A 20,055-nucleotide genomic window follows, 5' to 3' on the forward strand; every position below is an offset into this window, starting at 1 on the left:
AAAATAACAATACTATAAAGTCCCACATCGAACAATTCATCCAAAATTATATTCTTTATAATCAAATGAAAAATTAAAGTCATTCTTGAGCTTGGTAATGCTAGCTTGTAACCTAAAGTGTTGGAAAAGTATAATGTGTGCTAAAAAAAAATTAAATTAATACATTTGCTATTGTTAAATGTACATATGTTTAATTTAATTATGTTGTTATTGTTAAAAAAAAAATGCCTGCACAAACATAAAGCTCCTACCAACAAGCTAAATTATTAGTGTTCTCTTGTGTTTTTTTTTTGTTGATAAAAGTTCTTTTGTTATTTTAAAGAATAAGATTCAACAAATATTCTTGTTCAACACACCGACGACAGACTACGTTGCCTTGTTTAAGGGATTGTGAATTCCTGAAGTGCCTCTGAAAATGATTTGGATTCACATATCATATTCATATATATTTTTTGATAACTTAGCAAACTCCTAGGTGGGTCTAAGTTAACAAACTCCTATATATAGGGGTTTGTTAACTTAGACCCACCTAAAAATATGAAGGTCTGAATTAACAAACTTGTAGATTGAAAGTTATTTTGATAAATTTCTTTAACTTTTGTACATCCACTAGCTAATTTACGAGATATTCTTCCATGATCATGACCAATGAATATTTATTTGCTCCTAATTTACACCCACTTTTATAAACATCTTTTAAGTATTGAACAATCTTTCTATTTTTCTTTTTGTAGTTTTTTAGGTGCATTTTATGTTCGTGCTTTTCACCAACAATTTAAAATTGCTTTTTTAAGATGACAGAGCAAAAAATAAAAAATAATGATTAAGAAAAAAACTTCCTGTCTTTAAAATCTAAAAAGCTTCAGGGGCTTTAAATTTTAACATTTTTTTTTTGAGGTTACAGGCTTTAATGGTGAAAAAAATAAAAAGACATTAATTAGTGCAACCAAGGTGTTAAGGCTTTAATCGTTTTTTTCTACCTTGTGTTTGGATCGTATCAAATTGTCTTTTTTTATTTTTTAGGTTGTTTATTTAGGTTGCATATATTTATAATTAAGTGGATGTAAATTAACAAATGACTGCACAACATTTAACGAAATTTACATAACTAATCCTCAATTTTCTAATGTAAAATAATTAAATGTTTAAGCGGATCTAAATTAGTATATAAAAATGTAAAAATATGTAAAAATGTGCACATTAGTAATTTAGACCTTCATGTTTTTATACGGATCTCAATTAGTATATATATTTTCACATTTCAAAATAAATTAATAATATTAATAAGGAGTATGTATTTAAAAAAAGAAAAATCTTGCTAATGTCCAATTGTCCATGGGTCGACACTTGTTGAAAAATTAAATAGGGAAACCAAAGAAAACATTGTATTGGAAAAGTTAAAATTTAAACTGGAGATACTTCTTACATTTGCTTAATAACTTATATGGATGGACATTGTAACTAAAAAAAAAAAAAACTTATGTATGGACATAAATTTTCCCTCACAACCATCCCTTAGTTTGTTCCGTTCGGTTTCGTTCCATTCCATCTTTAAACAAACTCTTAATTTTCCCACCTTCAAATAAGCACAAAATAAAACAAAAAACCGAAATTAAAGATGTTGTTACTACTCCTTGGTTCATTACAAAACAATAAAACAACTTATCAACAATAAACATAACCATTTGATTTCTATATAAACTCCAATCACAAGTTGCATTTCACAAACACCTCATTTCACCACCTTTCTACCACTTTTCTTTATTTACAAGGTTTAATTTTATTGGGTAAATTCATGGATACTAAAAGATTATATTGGTCCATCACTGTAACATGGCTTACATTGTTCCAAGGAAACATGTTACTTGTTAGGGGTCAATTTAATTACAAGGAAGCTCTCACAAAATCTCTTATCTTCTTAGAGGCACAAAGATCAGGAAAACTCCCTCCCAATAACAGGGTCCCTTGGAGAGGAGACTCAGCACTCGACGATGGAAAACTCGCTAACGTCTCTTTCTTTTTCTCAAAATTAAATCATTACTAAAAAAAAGTTGAAATTAACTTCAAATATAAATTTGTCTCTAAATATTAGTGAAACAAAAAATTAAGACATGTTTCATTTTTTCTGTCTCTAATATTTGCCGATAATTCAACTTTTTGTTATTTGAATATAATGATCAAAGTTACATAAAATGAATAATAATTTTGTTTTGACATATAGAAAATGATTAATTTGGGCTTATGCGTTTGATTATATTGAACAGATGGACCTATCTGGGGGATATTATGATGCAGGAGATAATGTAAAATATGGTCTACCAATGGCATTTACGGTTACTACATTATCATGGGCTGCCATATTTTACAAAGCAGAATTTGAAGCAACAAAGGAAATGGGAAATATTCAAGATGCAATTAGATGGGGTACAGATTATTTTCTGAAAGCTAGTTCAAGAAGAAATAGATTATATGTTGAGGTAGGTGACCCGGTTGATGATCACAATTGTTGGGCTCCACCAGAAAAAATGAAGACAAAAAGATCAGTTAAAGTAATTGATAGTAGCACACCTGGTAGTGAGATTGCTGCTGAAACCGCTGCTGCAATGGCTTCTTCTTCTATCGTTTTTAGACATGTCGATCATAAATATGCTCGTAGTCTCCTCAACAAAGCCAAACTGGTATGAAATATTTGTTCTTTTTTTTTTCTTTTCTTGAGGAAGCATCTTTTGTATACATATCATTTATAACTTATAATATTCACATTATTGACAGCTTTTCGATTTCGCGAAATCGCATAAAGCAAGCTATGATGGAGAATGTCCCTTTTACTGCTCCTATTCAGGCTATAATGTATGTATTTACACTTATAATTAACATTTTATAATTCAATAAGCTTTATTTATTAGTACTATGAGAATGAATTAACGTTGGTATTGTAATAATTAATTTTAATTTGTAGGATGAGTTGATGTGGGCAGCAACATGGCTATACATGGCAACAAAGAAATCAATATACTTGAAATACATACAAGAAGAAGCAATTAGTGCCACTGTATCTGAATTCAGTTGGGATCTTAAATATGCTGGAGTTCAAGTTCTTCTCACTCAGTTACATTTTAAAGGAATAAAAGGTCTTGAAACATTCAAAGCACACGGCGAAAGTTACATATGTTCGGTCCTTCCTGATAGTCCTTACCACCAAATCAATTTATCTCCCGGTAAATATACATGTACTTTTTGCTTATATTTAACCGCAATTTTTACATGTATAATTAATATTTATTTTTATATGATATTATGCAGGTGGATTTATTCATATGAGAGATGGAGCCAACACACAATATGCCACCAGCACATCTTTCTTGTTCACTGTATATAGTGATTTGCTTGCCGAATATAAACAGAAAGTCAGATGTGGAAACAAAGAATTTGACTCAACTCATCTCCTTGATTTTGCCAGAAAACAAGTTAGTATAAATCTTATTTATACCCTTATTAATTTTATATTTTCAAAGAAATTCAGCGACGTCAAAAATGGAAATAGTCTCCGATAACGATGAAATTTAAGACAAATTTTAATTTTCGTATGTCTAATTTTTTAAGTTGGATCCTCTACTGCTGAAGTATGATGTTGCAGCTGTACGAACCGTTAGATTTAAATAATTTAAAAAGAAAAAATTATATATAAATTTAACCGTTCCTACATTTGTGACACCATATTGCACGCGTAGAGGATCCATGTTGCAAATATTTCAAAAGTTTTTAGGCTATATTGGGTTAATGTCTAATATTGGATTGTAAAATTGGCACAAATTTTCAGATGGATTACATATTGGGGAAAAATCCAGAAGGAAGATCATACATGGTAGGATTTGGCAAAAACCCGCCAACACAAGCTCATCATAGAGGTGCTTCAATTCCAAAGTTGGCACCAAATGAAGAAATAGATTGTCCCACTAGCTTTGCAAAATGGCTTCAAAGAGATGCACCAAATCCACATGAGCTAACCGGAGCCATTATGGGTGGACCTGACATCAATGACCATTTTGATGATAAACGTACGGATTCACCTAAGACTGAACCTTGTACTTACGTTAATTCTCTTGCGGCTGGTGCTCTAGCTAAACTTGCTTCATTGGGTTAAATTAACTTAGTTTCTTGTTAATATGTTAATTACCCCAATGTTGTTAATTTCAAATTAGTACTATATAATATAGTAGTAGGTTGGTCCTCGGATTAATCGGTCATTGGACCGGATACTGAATTTTAAAAAAATTTAAAAAAGTAGTAGTAGATTATATATGTTGATCAAGACCTGCTTTAGCCTGTGTGGTCAGCTAATCCCCATATTTGACCAACTATAAGCTCGCTGATAGTAAGAGTTGACTTTGTAATTTTAAGGAATAAAATTTAAATGTCAGATATCTATAAAATGATTATTATTATTAATAATAATTTTTTCTCTAATTTTTTAATTTAAAATATGCTACTATTTCCCTATTGTTATTGACAATCAACAAATTTATTTATTTCAAATACAATTTATTAAGTGGGCAAGCAAAAAGAGAGAGAGTATCATTCTATACTTCTAGGATTTTTCTAACATGTGCAACATTGCATAGGATAAGGGGTGTAATTAATGCACCACTTTGAGTTTCTTCAAATTTTTTACTCTATAATGGGTGTCTATTTAGCTTGGTGCTAAATATAGGTGAAACACTCGTCATTATTGATGCTTTAATATGACTAATTTTTTGTTTCGCAAAATACTTTATTTTGAACCACACTAATATTAATGTGAATATTTCAACGATATATAAATATATTTGTTAATTTTATTTGAGTCTTGAAAACTTTCACTGACTCTTCTGAGAACCTGAACTTAATTCATATAAACTTTCTAGCACAAAAATTATATATTTAAATAATAAGCTACATTTAAATATAAGAGAGGGTAGGGAGAAAAGTTAGGGAAACAGGGAGCAAGATTTTTAGTTTTAGGTAGACAAAAATTGGTTTTGTGTCTGAGAATGCATGAGGAACGTTGCAACATTTTAATCCGCAATTTTTCCAAAACCTATTTTCCCAACTACGTATACCTACCTTACTAGTAACACCTTTCTGCTTATGGATAAGCTTCATCATCCTATACACGTCATTGCATTCAATTCAGAAGGTTGTGACTTGCGAATGTCATTCTCATTTGAAGGTCACTTTAATTAAAAAAAATTATATTAAAATAAATCTCATTTTGTATTTCTAACAACGGTATTGGTTATTTATTTATTTTAGGTAAGTTAGTTTATTAAAAAATCCGACTCCTATATTTACCAACTGAATTAAATTCACAAACCGATTATTTATTCATAATTGTACCTTTTATAGTAAGAATAAATTATTAAAACATCTTCTTTTTTTTTCTAATGATTATATTTTTTTAATGTGTATAGTAATTTAAATGATATTTTATTTTTAAATTGGATACAGTACTGTTAAATTGGTCTCTAATTAATTTTGTAGTGCATATATATATATATATATATATATATATATATATATATATATATATATATATATATATATATATATATATTTTAAAAATGTCTCTAATTTTATTAAATTGTTATGTTAGTCTTTTTATTTAACTACTTACGAGTATTACTTTAGTTCTTATATTTAACCATTTACTATATATAAACTCATACTCATCAACCCAAAGCAAACAATACCTTGAAGGGTAGTGTGGCGTACTTGAGGTCGGAATTGAGTATTGACGTTTGCATGTGGTAAACGAAATCTAAGAGCTCCCTTAACCTCAACAGGCAACTGTTCCCGGTACACCTAAAAACCCTACAATATTGTTTGAGAATCAAGATCAAGCGTAGCGCGCTTATAAGCAACACACAATCCTCAACACATACATATACCAAATTATAAAAGACAAAATCACAAAGGACTTACATCTAAAGCGGACAATATCTCGGATTATGGTATGGTGTAGTTAAGGTCATAATAGAACAATTACTTGAGGTCATAATAGAACAATTACTATCAAACTTGGTCATTGATTATCAAAAAGACTAATATATAAATAAAACCCGACTAATGTCTCCCTTACTTAATATTTGATAGATCTTTAGATATTATTGGGACATACCATACTCTCCTGTCAATATTATAAGAAAAAAAATTGTTTTCAGATTGACGTACTATAGACTAAAAGTTATGCAAGTTCGTACAACAAATTTCAATTTTGATAAGGACAGGGTACCTCTAATTATTAATCTAAAAAATGTGGTTCATTAGAATATAGGTTGTGAAGAGATACACGTTGCTAGGCTCTCAGTCTCACCGGTATCATTCAATTTGACTACATTAATAATTGCACGGTTTCGCAGCAACAATCGGTATATCCGCATCCCTTATATTTCTATTCCCTCGACATATGTATATACAAAGATATGCATGTGATTTCATCAAGGTCTAGGTATTTGTTGAAATTTAAGTAAAAATGGATTATCAAAAGTTAATGTATGTAGTCTAAATTTTACACTAAATATATCAATTTTTATTGATTCATTTTTGTTTATGTTTTGGAACATAAAGAGTATAAGAAATGGATATTCATAATTTTGTAAGGTTATATAAGAGATTTGACTCATATTTTTATTATTTTAGTTCTCTTGGATGCTTAATTTATCGTTGTTGTGGCAAATATAAGATGAGTTATATAACACATTGCTTAGAAAAATCGAACTTGAACACGATATAAGTGACATAACTCATGAACATAATACCTACATAATGTAGCACAAGTGATATATACTTACGTCAACAAAAAAAAAGTGATAGATACTTGGTCCCTTAACCAATATTTAGGTCTGAGTTCGATCCCCGGCCGCTACGTATGGAGAAATATTTGTTGGGAGAGGTTTAAGGGAAAAAAACCCAATAATATGTATTTGCATTGGGGTCCATACAAGGCATATAAATTAAGTTCGATACAAAAATTATTGTTAGAAAAAGTGAAAAATGAATTATAAATAGCAACACAAAAAAAATAAAGTTCTCAATATTGTGTTGTCTCTCTATCCATTTCTTCATCCAATTTTCTCGTACTCTTTCTTTCTCTCTAAAACTGGGGTTGGTTTGATTTTTTCAAGATAGCATTGATAGTTGGTCTAAATGGTGGTTCCGTTCAGCGTTTTAGATAAGACAACGACAGAAGAAGAAAAAACATCGTCGTTGTTAGAGGGTGAAGATGAGGATGATCAGTGTTCATCTTCAACAACATCGTCCATCGGGAAGGACAGCGATGCGTTCGAATGCGAGGACATAGACAATGAGGAAAATGAGGCTCAGAGTGCGTATAAATATGATGAGCCTTTGAATATGATGAACGCACTCCAACAGCTTTTGCCCACCAGGTACTGTCTATAACTATCTTTCTCAGATCACACAGCCATAGTATGTGTTTGGATGAGTCCTAATAAAAGTTATTTTGTAATCATTGTTTATTGAAAGATTGTTTTTTAATTTAAGTTATTTATGTTTGTATGTTTTTACTCTGAAATTAAATTCACCTGATGTAAATTTTGGGAGTTCAATAACTGAAACTATGTATGTATGTATGTATGTATGTTTGCCTTTTGTCAAAATTTATTTTCCGTTGTGTGAAATTTTGTGATCATGCAACTTTTCAATAAAAATGGCAGTGTGTGCATATTAGTGTTTGATGGTTGGAGTTTTATCATGTTGTTGATTGATAGGAGGGGCATCTCAAAGTTTTATGATGGTAAGTCCAAGTCCTTCATGAGTTTAGCAGATGCTGCTTCTTTTCCGTCCGTCAAAGACATTGCAAAACCAGAGAATGCTTACACAAGGAGGCGTAGAAATTTGATGGCCTTTAATCATGTTTGGGATAAGAATAGAAATTTCCTGTTAAGAAGCAACAGTGGTGGAATTTCTAAGAGAACAATAAGCTTGAATCGCAGCGCGATGGCTCTAGCATTTGCCACGAATTATGACAGCAGCAGTAGTTGTACGAGCGAGGAATCAACTTCAAGCTCAAATTCATGGACTTCTCCACCACTTCCACGAAATCAAGTGTAAGTTCTTCTGTTCAAAAGAATTTCTCAGCCTAACAATCGTTCTACTCCGCCAATTTCCAACAGTGTTAGTATAATTGGAATGAAATGAAATCTTTCCTGGGAAATGAAGCAGCTCATCTATCAGTACCTAAGTGAGTGGGTAATTGCATAAGAAACCAGTGATAAGATCATAAATCTTTTATTTTAGGGTAACGGTCATAGTATATGGCAAGCATTGTAAGCACTAACTCAATAAATAAACATTACTAATTCTTAATGTCATTGTAATTATTTTTCTTGTTTGTAATTGGCCATCTCCAGAACCTTAAGAAATTTGGTAACATATTCATGGAGGTTTGAGAGATAATATCATACACAAATGTGTGGGAAATTGTATTTGGTGAATCATCTTTAGAGATCTGGCTCCCTTCATTTCTGAATAGTCACTGAAAGTCTGAAACTAACTAAACATTGAGTTGCTTACAGATATTTAAATTTAATGTTAAAATGTTGAAACTACATCCAGTAATTAAAATTTGTATTCTGTATCACAGACCCTGACGGGCTAAAGAATGTCACCATCAAAGTTTCTAATCATACGCCAATTTGTTGAAATTCTACTCAAAACAACTGCTAAGGAAGTTACTAATGGCCTATCATGGGCAAGCAGTAAGGACAATGGTATTGCAAGAGCTAATGTCACAACAAAAAAAAAGTGTGGCTATCTATCTGTCATCAAGTTGTCGGAAAAAAAATGTGATCACACAAATTAAAGCAAAGGCCATATCCAAAGTCGTCTTCGGTTACCTACTTGCGTAGACTATAAAAAGTAAGGTTCTTATGAGGAAGTTGTGCCTAGCTAATCTTCCAAATTTTCAAACAAATAGGGAACCACCAGCACTGTACCAATTTAGGTTAAAAAAGTTACAATAAAAAAAAAATTGTAAACTCTGAATGAAAGAAGTTCAGTATATACATCCATGAATAATATATTTAGTTTCTTTAGCCAAAGGCTCTGTCTGTTAGTGCATACCTACAAATAATACACAACTGAAAAGCCAGCAATGAATGAGTATACCTAAGATGAGCTGCATAATAATAGAAGCAGCCCGTGAACCTCCTAGACAGAGTAATCTATTCTTGGATAATTTACAAGTTGCTGGTTTAACAGTGTAATTTAGGGAAAAGTTACAATCAAACCAGGAGAATCATTTTTTCCTTCTCCATCTCCTTTGGTAATTAATATCATGATTCGCAAACAAAGTGACTGAGAGTTGTAAAATCTACGGACAACTAAGATTGCTGTCATCATGAAGGGAAACATTTCTAACTGGATTGCATTTGCGTTGCCATATTCCAGATTGTAAATCAACGAGGGAAACAATCTTGCAATTATAAATCCATCATTACTCGTGTGAAACAAGAAACTGGGCACAAGGGTATTCACACAAGAATGCTGGGAGCTCAATATCATCAGCATCCACAGCAGGGATCGCCATGTCTATGTCTTCAGCAGAAAAAGGAATACTGCACCAAACATTGTAGGTTAAGACCAAGGTTGAAGGGATGAAAGCAAATGGAAATGCAAAATATTACGTCCTTTGAAAACATTTTACAGTTACATCAATAGAACTTCTACATAAATAACAGTGGCAAAATCAAATCAAGCCACTAGATTTAGCTCTTTCAGAATTACATACAAAGACAAAACAAAAGGAAAAAAATTATATATACAAAAATTAGTTCAAGCTTGCTCTAGGCTTGTTTGAGTTTGGAGGGGAGGGGAAAGGAGGACTCTGAGGATAAAAGGATGAGGAAGGGGGAGGGAGGGAGGACTCTGAGGATAAAAGGATGAGGAAAGGGAAGGAAAAGGGAGAGTAGTCTCCGACCCTTTGAAGTCCTACCATTCCTTTCTCTCCTAACTTCCAACCAAAGCCATATAGAAATAAGAATTCTTATAACTTGCTAAAATTAATAGCAATCCGATGAGGGAAAGAAGAGTACCTCATATCATCATCCAGCAAGAATGAATTTGAGGACAAACTATGATTGTCTTTGCTCACAATTTCCCTCATTTCACCGACTACCTGTCCATCATATGCCGTTCAAAACTAGATGAAACTACCATAACAATAGTATTTTAAATAAGTTTGAAACACCACTTGCCTCGTTGGACACACTTTGGGTTCCATACTTGTCATCCCAGTACATAGTACTAATTCGATAGATTTGCCTCACAGTTAATGCCTGTTAAGGAATTGAGCTAGAAACATGTTAGGGGGAAAAGACAACAGCTCAGGACCAAACATGCCAGCCCCCCCAAAATATCAGTACAACTGATGTTGCAACTGATTATATTATACGAAGATAACATACCGGACAAAGATCCTGTCTAATTTCTTCCAAAGATTTCTTTCTCTTCTGATGTATTACCTGAATTATTCAAACAAGATAAAACCTAAATATGAGATACCAGTGTTAATTGAGATAATCAAAAGTACAACTGCAGTAGTGCTTATACCAGAAACCCGACAGCTTGTCTTATATAATTCAGCTCATGCCAGGATGTTCCTGCATACTATATTTCAGAACTGCTTGGTTAAACAACTGAAGTCTTTCCTCACTAGGTGAGGTCAATTACATGGATCACACGACTTTATATTGTTAGAAGCACAGTAAAAAGCTTAAACCTAAATAAAATAATAGCGAGCTTAGTTTACCTCTTCATTTTCATTAACTATCCATTTCTCCAGTTCAGCAAGGCCAGACTTTACATACTCACCATTTGAGAAAGTACAACATTCACGTCGCAAAAGAAGACTGGAAGATATTATGATTAGATTAAATTTAAATTTTAAAGAATTGAACTATAGATTTGAGGCCACAAAAATCTTGTCTAATAATTATGGGTTTTTACTTTTACCTGTTGAACAGCGTCATATTGATGAAGGAAAAGACCTGTGTAACTAGCTTGCGGATGAAGAAGGATGGTATCTGAATATGCAGTTTCAGGTAAGAAAAGATACGAAGAAAAAAAAAAGAAATTAGTTCTTGCAATGAAGTATACAATTTTAGCCTACAGCTGATTTACGTTTTTCTTAAGATAACAGCACAGTTGCTACACACCAAAGCTTTGTAACCAAAACTCTCAGTTAGTAACACTACAACTGAACAAACAGGAAACCATTGTATCAATCATCATTGAGCCAACAGTCTCGTGGCACCAACTTTCAAGGTAAATAGAAAAACGGAGTTGAAAGATATCACAAAAGATGTGGAACAACCACTCCCAAAATATGATTTTCCCAGAATACAGATTATAAATAACCATAACCAATTTCATACAACTTTCCCTGACATGATATCACATTGATTAGGAATATTAGAATTGACAACCCCTTTCTCACTCTAGTTGATTGGAATATACACCTCTACCCCCTTAGGTGAACCCCTTGAGCTATGGAAGAGAACAGTTACAATCTAGATACTACATCTATCTAGCCCAGTTGCTATTACTGACATAATTGCCACAAGATGGCATCTTGCCGGAACTTGCAGTCAGTGAATCTTTAGCACTCATTCGGCACCTAGAATTAGCAGGTTGGTCAACATTTGCAAATCTATTATGTATATATAGGTAATTGCCATGTGAGATATTACAACACATTAAAGGCTTACAATTGCACATAGGTTTAAGAAACAGAATTAAAAAAGATGACCAGATGAAAATTACACAATTATTTATTGAGAGAAGAGAATGAGTACTGGCTCACACAAGCTGAAATTTTATGGCAAAATGCAATTAGTACTACAACACTACACTATTTTGCATTTGATTGGCGTGCAACTTTTGTGTCTTTAAGGAAGTGTCAATGAAATAGCAGCTTATGGGAGGGGGGGTAAAATAGATGGTCCTTTCCAGGGGTTTCCCTTAAAAATATGTTCAGAGATCGCTCACTAAACTTCATTTTTTTTTACCTTGTTCATGTTTTCGTTTTGCTTTTACAAGGATCCCTTGTTACTCAAACTCTTTGTAGCTACCTTCTATTTGTCTTAATTTCTTCTTTTATATCGAAAATGGCTAACTCCAGTTCATACACATGATCAAAAGGAAATTGAGCAATAAAAAGGGATGAACACAGACAAAACACGGTAATAAACAGGCAACTAAAACAATGAAAACATACATGATTTGCACACAATCGGTTCAAGAGTGAATTCAAAAAATTGATGATGTTGTCCCATTGGCCACCAGGTGATTGTTGAGGAAGTCCCCCAGGAGATCTAGATGATTTCCCACTTTGCACTCGTCCTGCTTTGGGTGCCTGGCCAGTATCATAAGAGAAATTTCAGTTTTTGTAAAATTTCTTTTAAAAAATTGTGAAACCAAGGCTAAGACAACAAGCTTCATGGGTTCAGCAGAGCTAAAAGGACCAATCAACACAATCATGTTCTGAATTAAACAAACTCCATAGAAAATTATGGTTAGGTCTAAAACAAGGTAAAATTAATTAAAGAAATTTTCATTTTAGATCAAATTTGTTTTAATTAAAGTCAAATTATTGTAGAGTCTAAACTTCATGAAAATGGAAAAAGATCTTTAGGAGTTCATTTGTCAGAATAGTGAATATAAAATATGTTAATCTATTTACTTGCCAATTGTTCTTTATATTATATCATATCAGTAATAGAAGAATATATCAATGACGAGAAAGTTGTTGTAGAAGAATATAAAATTGAGTGAAATACCAAAATTTCAAGAACACTAAAATCACAAACGAAAGTAAGGTTATGGGTAAAATGCATTCCAAAATGAGGGTTGGCCATTCTCTAGGCAAAACAAAGGCCTCCTCCCCCCTGCCTCAACCATCCCTAATATTTATATCCCCTACAAAATGACCCCTCAGGTTTCACAGCATCACATGGTCACCACACCATAAGAAAAGAAAATAATGAAACTTGTTCGATTCCCTGTACATATTAAAACAACTTTCCAATAATAAGCAATTTCTTTGAATGCCTCTATTAATTCATATAATTGCACAGCAAAGAAATCACTACGAAACTTAAGCCCAACAGCTTAAGTAACCAAATCAAGTTGAATGGGTGACATACAATGATGCTAACCAACAAAAGCTGATTGATGTTGAGTGCTACTATAAAGCTTATGAAGCAAAATCTAAAGCAATGCAAACTAGTTCAGTGCATGATAGACATCTTTAGTTTACGACTTCATTGAATACCTACTTTCCAGCACAAAAGAAGTGTTTACCAACTATCAGATGATAAGGAACCATGAATAGCAGCACACTGACTCACATAATGTGACTTGGAAATTTAGTCAAACATTACTTGAATTCACAAAATTAGCCAGGAGAAAGCTCACCTGAATACATAATGCCAGAAGTGGAGAAAGTTCCCTTTTCAAATTATCACGTATAAGGCCAAAAATCTTCTCTACACAAGCGGTTAGTTGTTGTTTAAAAAGTATCGCTGGATATCTTGCATCCACATGTGGCATACCATCATTATATCCAATTAACTTCAATGAAGACTTCAGTCCCTGGAAATGGCATCAAACTAAATAAGGAGGATGATAAAGAAAGCAGGGGCTGGTAGACCCACAGGCCACAACTACTGTTGTAAAATGTAAATTCTGCATAAATAATAACAAAATTACGGTTTATTACAAAAGTAAATAAAGGACACAAATTTAAACGATTTTTTCCATCAATATATTGTGGTTTTAATATTTTTTAACTGTTCTCTCTATGTACCTTGATTGGTAAGTCTTTCTTCAATTACGCTTTTGTGTAAAAGGTTTCTTAGTATCATTACTGTTGTGAACACATAGTCGTATCGGTAGTTATTAGGCATATATTTTGTAATTGTGTTATCGTTGGATTCAGCCCATTAATCAAGCCCGTTAGCTATAGCATAGTCTATATAAGCATATTACTCCCTCCGGTCCTAAATATAAGAGAACATCTACTTTTTAGATACATTGAGAATTCAATGTATCTAGCCTATAATATAGATTAAATACATTAAATTCTCAATGAATCTAAAAAGTATATCTTCTCTTATATTTAGGACCGGAAAGTAGTTTATGTACTCTTTACACAATTGATATATTATTTAGAAATAGTTTTCTACAAGAGAAAACGGGACATGTAGTCATCCAATACCAACCATGTATTCCGACAAATCACCACACTACACCCCATCTTCATAGTATGATGTGGAAGAACAGATAATTCCTATTGGAGGTTCGTGTAAAATATTTTACACCGACGTAGCATGTCCATTAAACTCTTTCTACAAGAGAAAATGGGACATGCACCAACAGTGTAAAATATTTTTACACTGTCATCCAATACTCAAATAAAAAAATTAAAACAACCCATGGCACCAAAATCTAGAAAACTAACGAGTACAGATAATTACTTAATCAACACAAATATTAAAATAATCTAAAAAGTGCTTTTATTCATATATTGTCTCAAATAATCAATAAATAAAATTTAAAATTTTTTTAAAAAAAACTTCTCCACTTAGTTCACCATTGAGCTTTCTCTTGGCAGCAATAGTAATTGGCATAATTTGCAAAAAACTTGTTAATAGAGAAAGCTTTGTGCAAAACTATTTTAACAGTATAATTTCAAAATTCAGATGCGTCAACAATGTTGAAATCATTATTGGTCTTTAACCTCTGGAGATGATACAATAGTACATACATACAATTTGATCTTCACTAGACCAACTTTCGGCACAGAATCCATATTGTAAGACCGGTATTGAAAAGGAAATTTAGAATATAAAGAGCACCTTCTTACATAGCATTGTATGAGGTCATTTTACAAACAAAAATTATTGTTAGGTTTGTGAAAACAGGTGACCATTTTGTGCAAATAAAAGGGAAAAATAAAGTAAAAATAAATTTGTTTTTCTCAAGCCACGGATTGTTAATCTCCCCTTCTAGCATATTCAATCTCAAGCTTTTTCCTGAATCATATCACATTATAGGTTTATCTGAAGCTCTTTCAGTTTGTTTCTACATTCCTTATATCTACTGCCACTTAAAAAACTGTGTCTTTAACAGCAACAGTTTCTCTGACCAAACACCTGGGGTTTACTAATAATGAGGGAAACATTTTATAATAGTATGCTATCTATTAAGCTCTTGTGTGTATTTGCCCTCATCAAGTGGCAGACCCATGGGCCATGTTGCAGTGAGGTCGTGCCCTGATCAATTTCCCCCCTCATTTTAAAAAATTGTGCATAATGCCTTGAGATTTTTCAAAAAATATATTTTGCCCCCAAACATTATATATTTAACCCAACGATTGCCCTTGTTTTTATATATTGCAAACACTGCACTTCCCTACTTTTTTGATTAAGTTTATTAAAATATTATTATTTTAGCATTGATGACTATACCTTCATGTGTATAATAATAAAAATACTTAATAATAATTTTTAAAAATACTTAATAACATATTTTAAATAGACTGCCCCCACTGATTTAGCACCATGGCTCGGCCACCTCCTTGATCAAAACTCCCTTCAACAATTCTTCTCGAGTAATAATTCTTTTCACAACAAAAATTTGCCCATAAAATTTTACTAGACAAAATATTATTGTGTATTGTTATCCATTGAAATAGAAACCTAACAGGAGACAATAAACTCCAGTCAATTAAAAATTTAAAAGCTATCTTATAATGTGCTGGTGAAATATTGCAAAAAAAAAAAAAAAAACAAAAAAAAAAACATCAAATTCCGGTTCACCTTTCATACTAGGTAATGTTTATCTTTATCACCTAGGAAGTTACAATCCTCAATTTAGCAGGTACTATAATGCAAATGCTTGGACCAAAGTCCACAACTACCAAACTGAAGCAAAAACTATTTGCAATGCACACTTGAAAAAAAACCAATATCAATATTCATCAAGATAACTTACGTGCCCCATCCGGGTGGTCAAGCCAGATGATCCAGCATAACGTTGAGCAGTGGTAGTTAAGAAACCATTTGAACGGACATTTCTCTGTAAAAGGCACACAAGTGCGGAGGTATTGGACAGCCAATATGGCAAGACAATGTCGTTGTCGCTAACCTGAAGCAGATGCCAGTCAAAGAAATCTCGTAAAAAATAATGCAAGCATCCTAAAATTGAGATACAACACTATAAATGAACAGCTCTTTCCAATGCCAAAATAAACTTTCATAAATAAATTCTAAATAGAAGACAAGGAAGATAGTAAAATAAAAAGGATGGTGCAAAATATACGAGCAAATCACTTACTTTGATGGCATCATTAATTCTATCAATTACGTAATCAAATATGGCCGTGCAGTAAAATAAAAAGGATGGTGCAAAATATACGAGCAAATCACTTACTTTGATGGCATCATTAATTCTATCAATTACGTAATCAAATATGGCCGTGCGCTCAGATTCAAATGCATGCCAATGGAGAAGACATTTGTATATGATACTAGCTGCTACAGGTTTACCATTTTTGAACCCCAAATTCTCTTTGATACACCTAGCGAGGAATTCATAGTTATCCTGTATAAGACATGGTATCTATTAGCCAGTTGAGACTGACAAAAGATAATTTTGTATTAAATCATGAATAATATATACAATATCTAATTATCTATACAAGATAAGATACTAACCAAATAAATCACTTGACGTAAGATGATAGAATCAAATAAATGTGGAAACTAAGAAAGACAACAATAAATTCATAAACAAATCTTTCAAATTTTCCCCACAGATGAATCATAATAGCAGTGTCTCTACTTTTGCTGTCAATAGTGGTATCTCCTAGTTTTATCTAAATCCCATAAGTTTAACACATAAAGATAAAAACTGAACAAAAATATTGGCAGCAATCTGAACTCAGCAGAATGCCAAAAACTAAAAGTGTAGGATTTAGGAACAAGTGAAACAAGAGTGATGCCTGGTGCTTTTCTGCTGTTAATTTAGACCGACGAGAATCTGACAAGCCACGTGTAAAGGAGGAAATAAGTTTTGTGGGTGTGGGTGATTCCTGCATTAAATTATAGCAAATGAACAGTTAGACTTAGTTACCACTCTCCCTCCATTCTGAAATCTGTGTCATTCAAGGTTCTTTTACATAGATTAAGAAAAGCAATAAATGAATGAATAAGTGTAACAATTTTACAAAATTGTCCCCATTAACTATTGGCTATTAACAAATGTTATAGATGCAGAGTGGAATATAATTACTTGAAATGCGTGCATACAATATGAACTTGGGGATAAAATTAGAATTAATTAATGTTAATAGGGATTTTATTGTGGGACAAGCGGCCCTCAAAGTTGCTTCAAGCAAAGCGGCCAAACATGAGAAGGCATGTTCTAACAATCAACATGCTTTTATACTATTCGCGTTTGACACTTCTGGCTTCCTAGCACCAGATGCTGTTGATATTTTGAAAAGAGTTCAAAGGATCATGCCTAACAATGTTGTATCTCCTAGATCTATGGATGCAGTTTTCAAAAGGATTGGTTTTGGCATTCACAAAGGATTAGAGGCACAGCTTGTTGCCGTTTACCTTTCATTCATGTGTAATTATTTTGGATATATATATATATACACACACACACACACATATTGAAATAAAAAAATAATGTTACATTCAGAAATTAAAAACAACACTTATTTTGGAACAAAAACTCTTTGCTAAATCCGTGCATTTTCAACATTAGAAGCCAAGAAGGAAGCATCTTACAAATGCTGGGTTTTGCTCATTGTGGGGGACTATTGCACTTGAGTATTTCTGCTTCAGAAAGAAAATTAATTAATTAATTAAGTAATTAATTAATTAAATTAATTAAACATGTTTTTAGAAACAAAACTAAATATGTTACTATACAATAATTTTGATGTTTTCGACAACACACCAAAAGCAGATCAATATATCAGCTATTTGGGAATTGGAACACTAAGATACAAATTAATAAGGAATAATACAAAATAAAGTTTTTATAAGAGAATGTCAAGATGCAGGAGGAAACGTACTTCTAATGACGACTTTGCAAAACCTGGATGATTACTCTTTGGAGATACACTTAAGGCTTTCGTACGAAGAACATGATTTTCATTCTCCAAACTCAAGAGCTTTTCTTCAAGACTACATTTAAATACCCGTAGAAAAGTGAGTGATAACAAACAAAAACACTAGCTATTTAAGAAAATCAATGCACATGAAGCATCAAAGTTTATAACAGTTCAAGAAGATGCCGTACAATCGAAAGAGACAAACACCACTGGCACTGAGAAACTAAATCAATTTATCAAATAGAACTGAGCTGAAAAATGCACCTTTTCAAATTTTGTGCAAGTTGAGAACTCTTCTGTTCAAACTCCTTCATTTTCTGAATGGTTTTGTTATGGTCTTTTTGAGCATTCACAAGCTCAAGCTCCAAAGCCGTGCTCTTCTTTTCTAAGGCACCCAGAGAACCCTATAAATATCAAACAAGAAATATTATATACCTTAATTTAATGGAGGAAACGGGCAAACATGAACCTGGCATAAGGAACAACAAACTTTTCCAAATATAAAATTTCGTCTAATGCAACAGTGACTAGTTTCCAAGCATATCATCTGTATGTTATAGATTATCTGTTGAATATTCTCTGGTCATGTAAAACAGAAACAGATCATGCCATATTGTGTCATCAAAGGATTTGTTTCTTAAAAGAACAGAAGCTTCATTCCAGATAAGGGTTGCACTAAATTACATGTCCAGGAAATTACTCAACTCAAATAGTTCAATAAATCAACAAGGACAAGACAACCTAATAAGCTCTGGATAAACAAGGGGAAAGTTAAGCAACTAATTCAGAGTGTTATTGCTTTGCCATGTGACAACTACCAAATCACTTCTCAACAAACTAATTGATTAACTCTGCTTTTAACCTCTTAACCTTATTTAAACCCCCTTTGTATACCTCAATTCCCCTCTTTTCTCAACTCATCCTTCCTCCTTCGAGAGAACAACTTCAATACCAGAGCCTAGGCCCCTTTGCCTCTAACAATATCTCCACCAAGGATCTTGTTTTGTGAGTATAAGTGTTATTATAGAGCTTAATTACACAGTTCAACTTGGTCTCAATACCAATATCTTCATATGCAACTTCTTTAACATACCCTATATACCAACAACGACTCTTAATTGCCTGCAAATTATAACATGATTCTGCGGATATATCATATCATAAAATTTAAAGGATAAGTTCTTGTACAAAACAATCTCAAGATTGAGAATGAATTTATAAAGTAGAACCTCGTATTTAGACCACAAAGAAGAATGTAAATCCCATCTTGTTATTTGCATGGCAATAATAATTGAAATTTATAAACCATCAAAATTAAACTAACTCATAGCAACACGACCATTAAGTATTATCGAAGCACCTTCAACAGAGCATTTTCCTTTCGCACTTCATTCATTGCAACTAGCTCTCTTTCTAAAGCAGATTTTTCCTTAGCTGATAACTGCAACTGATTTTGCAAAATCGCATTCTTATTCAACTCATTAATTGTTGCAGATTTAGCTTCATCTAATTCACAATTCTGAGCTTCCAACATCTTCTGAAGTTTGGAAATCTCAACTTGCTTAGCCTCTTCATTAGACACCTGAATAACAATACAAAATACATTATAACAAGTTCCACAACTCATACCTGCATACATCAAACTATTTTTTTAATATAATAAAAAAGAAATGATCAATATGTCGACCTTCTGTTCTAAAATTTACACAGCAGAGAAATTAGATAATAGAAAATTTAAAGTATAACCAAAAATTACAGCAATATATGACAATCATGCATGAGGACAATTATTTGTATGAGAAGTTGTATTTGAATTAGAAAGAAGGAGCATTAGAAATCCTCAGAACATAAAAGAAAACAAAAAA

The 20,055-nt window shown here is 32.4% G+C and overlaps 3 protein-coding genes across 12 annotated transcripts in view; 2 read left to right on the plus strand and 1 right to left on the minus strand.

Annotated features, from left to right (window-relative positions):
- Positions 1-1,795: 1,795 nt before the first annotated feature.
- LOC123895750 (endoglucanase 16-like) lies at positions 1,796-4,341 on the plus strand. Its single transcript, XM_045946240.1, has 6 exons — positions 1,796-2,008; positions 2,265-2,678; positions 2,773-2,850; positions 2,960-3,218; positions 3,304-3,467; positions 3,821-4,341. The coding sequence occupies exons 1-6, from the start codon at positions 1,796-1,798 to the stop codon at positions 4,142-4,144; spliced, it is 1,452 nt and encodes a 483-aa protein (XP_045802196.1). The 3' UTR covers positions 4,145-4,341.
- A 2,677-nt stretch (positions 4,342-7,018) lies between these two features.
- On the plus strand, positions 7,019-8,367 carry LOC123894198. Its single transcript, XM_045944128.1, has 2 exons — positions 7,019-7,427; positions 7,770-8,367. The coding sequence occupies exons 1-2, from the start codon at positions 7,186-7,188 to the stop codon at positions 8,110-8,112; spliced, it is 585 nt and encodes a 194-aa protein (XP_045800084.1). The 5' UTR covers positions 7,019-7,185; the 3' UTR covers positions 8,113-8,367.
- A 678-nt stretch (positions 8,368-9,045) lies between these two features.
- LOC123894197 (myosin-15-like) overlaps positions 9,046-20,055 on the minus strand; it is a 30,326-nt gene continuing 19,316 nt past the window's right edge. For 5 of the 10 annotated variants that reach the window (XM_045944121.1, XM_045944124.1, XM_045944117.1 and 2 more), the window contains 16 exons: positions 19,551-19,772; positions 18,455-18,594; positions 18,152-18,263; positions 17,862-17,912; positions 17,066-17,155; positions 16,495-16,665; positions 16,057-16,209; positions 13,477-13,653; positions 12,278-12,415; positions 11,014-11,084; positions 10,811-10,910; positions 10,612-10,668; positions 10,467-10,523; positions 10,257-10,337; positions 10,095-10,177; positions 9,046-9,617 (listed from right to left, as the gene is read on the minus strand). In XM_045944121.1, the coding sequence (XP_045800077.1) occupies positions 9,497-9,617; positions 10,095-10,177; positions 10,257-10,337; positions 10,467-10,523; positions 10,612-10,668; positions 10,811-10,910; positions 11,014-11,084; positions 12,278-12,415; positions 13,477-13,653; positions 16,057-16,209; positions 16,495-16,665; positions 17,066-17,155; positions 17,862-17,912; positions 18,152-18,263; positions 18,455-18,594; positions 19,551-19,772 (1,824 nt within the window). In that variant the 3' untranslated portion in view covers positions 9,046-9,496. Of the gene's footprint in view, positions 9,618-10,094; positions 10,178-10,256; positions 10,338-10,466; positions 10,524-10,611; positions 10,669-10,810; positions 10,911-11,013; positions 11,085-12,068; positions 12,172-12,277; positions 12,416-13,476; positions 13,654-16,056; positions 16,210-16,494; positions 16,666-17,065; positions 17,156-17,861; positions 17,913-18,151; positions 18,264-18,454; positions 18,595-19,550; positions 19,773-20,055 lie in introns of those variants that run through there. The other 5 variants (XM_045944125.1, XM_045944119.1, XM_045944123.1 and 2 more) reach the window with 3 other exon arrangements.

The sequence above is a fragment of the Trifolium pratense genome, linkage group LG7, assembly GCF_020283565.1.
Source record: "Trifolium pratense cultivar HEN17-A07 linkage group LG7, ARS_RC_1.1, whole genome shotgun sequence".
Lineage (NCBI taxonomy): Eukaryota > Viridiplantae > Streptophyta > Magnoliopsida > Fabales > Fabaceae > Trifolium > Trifolium pratense.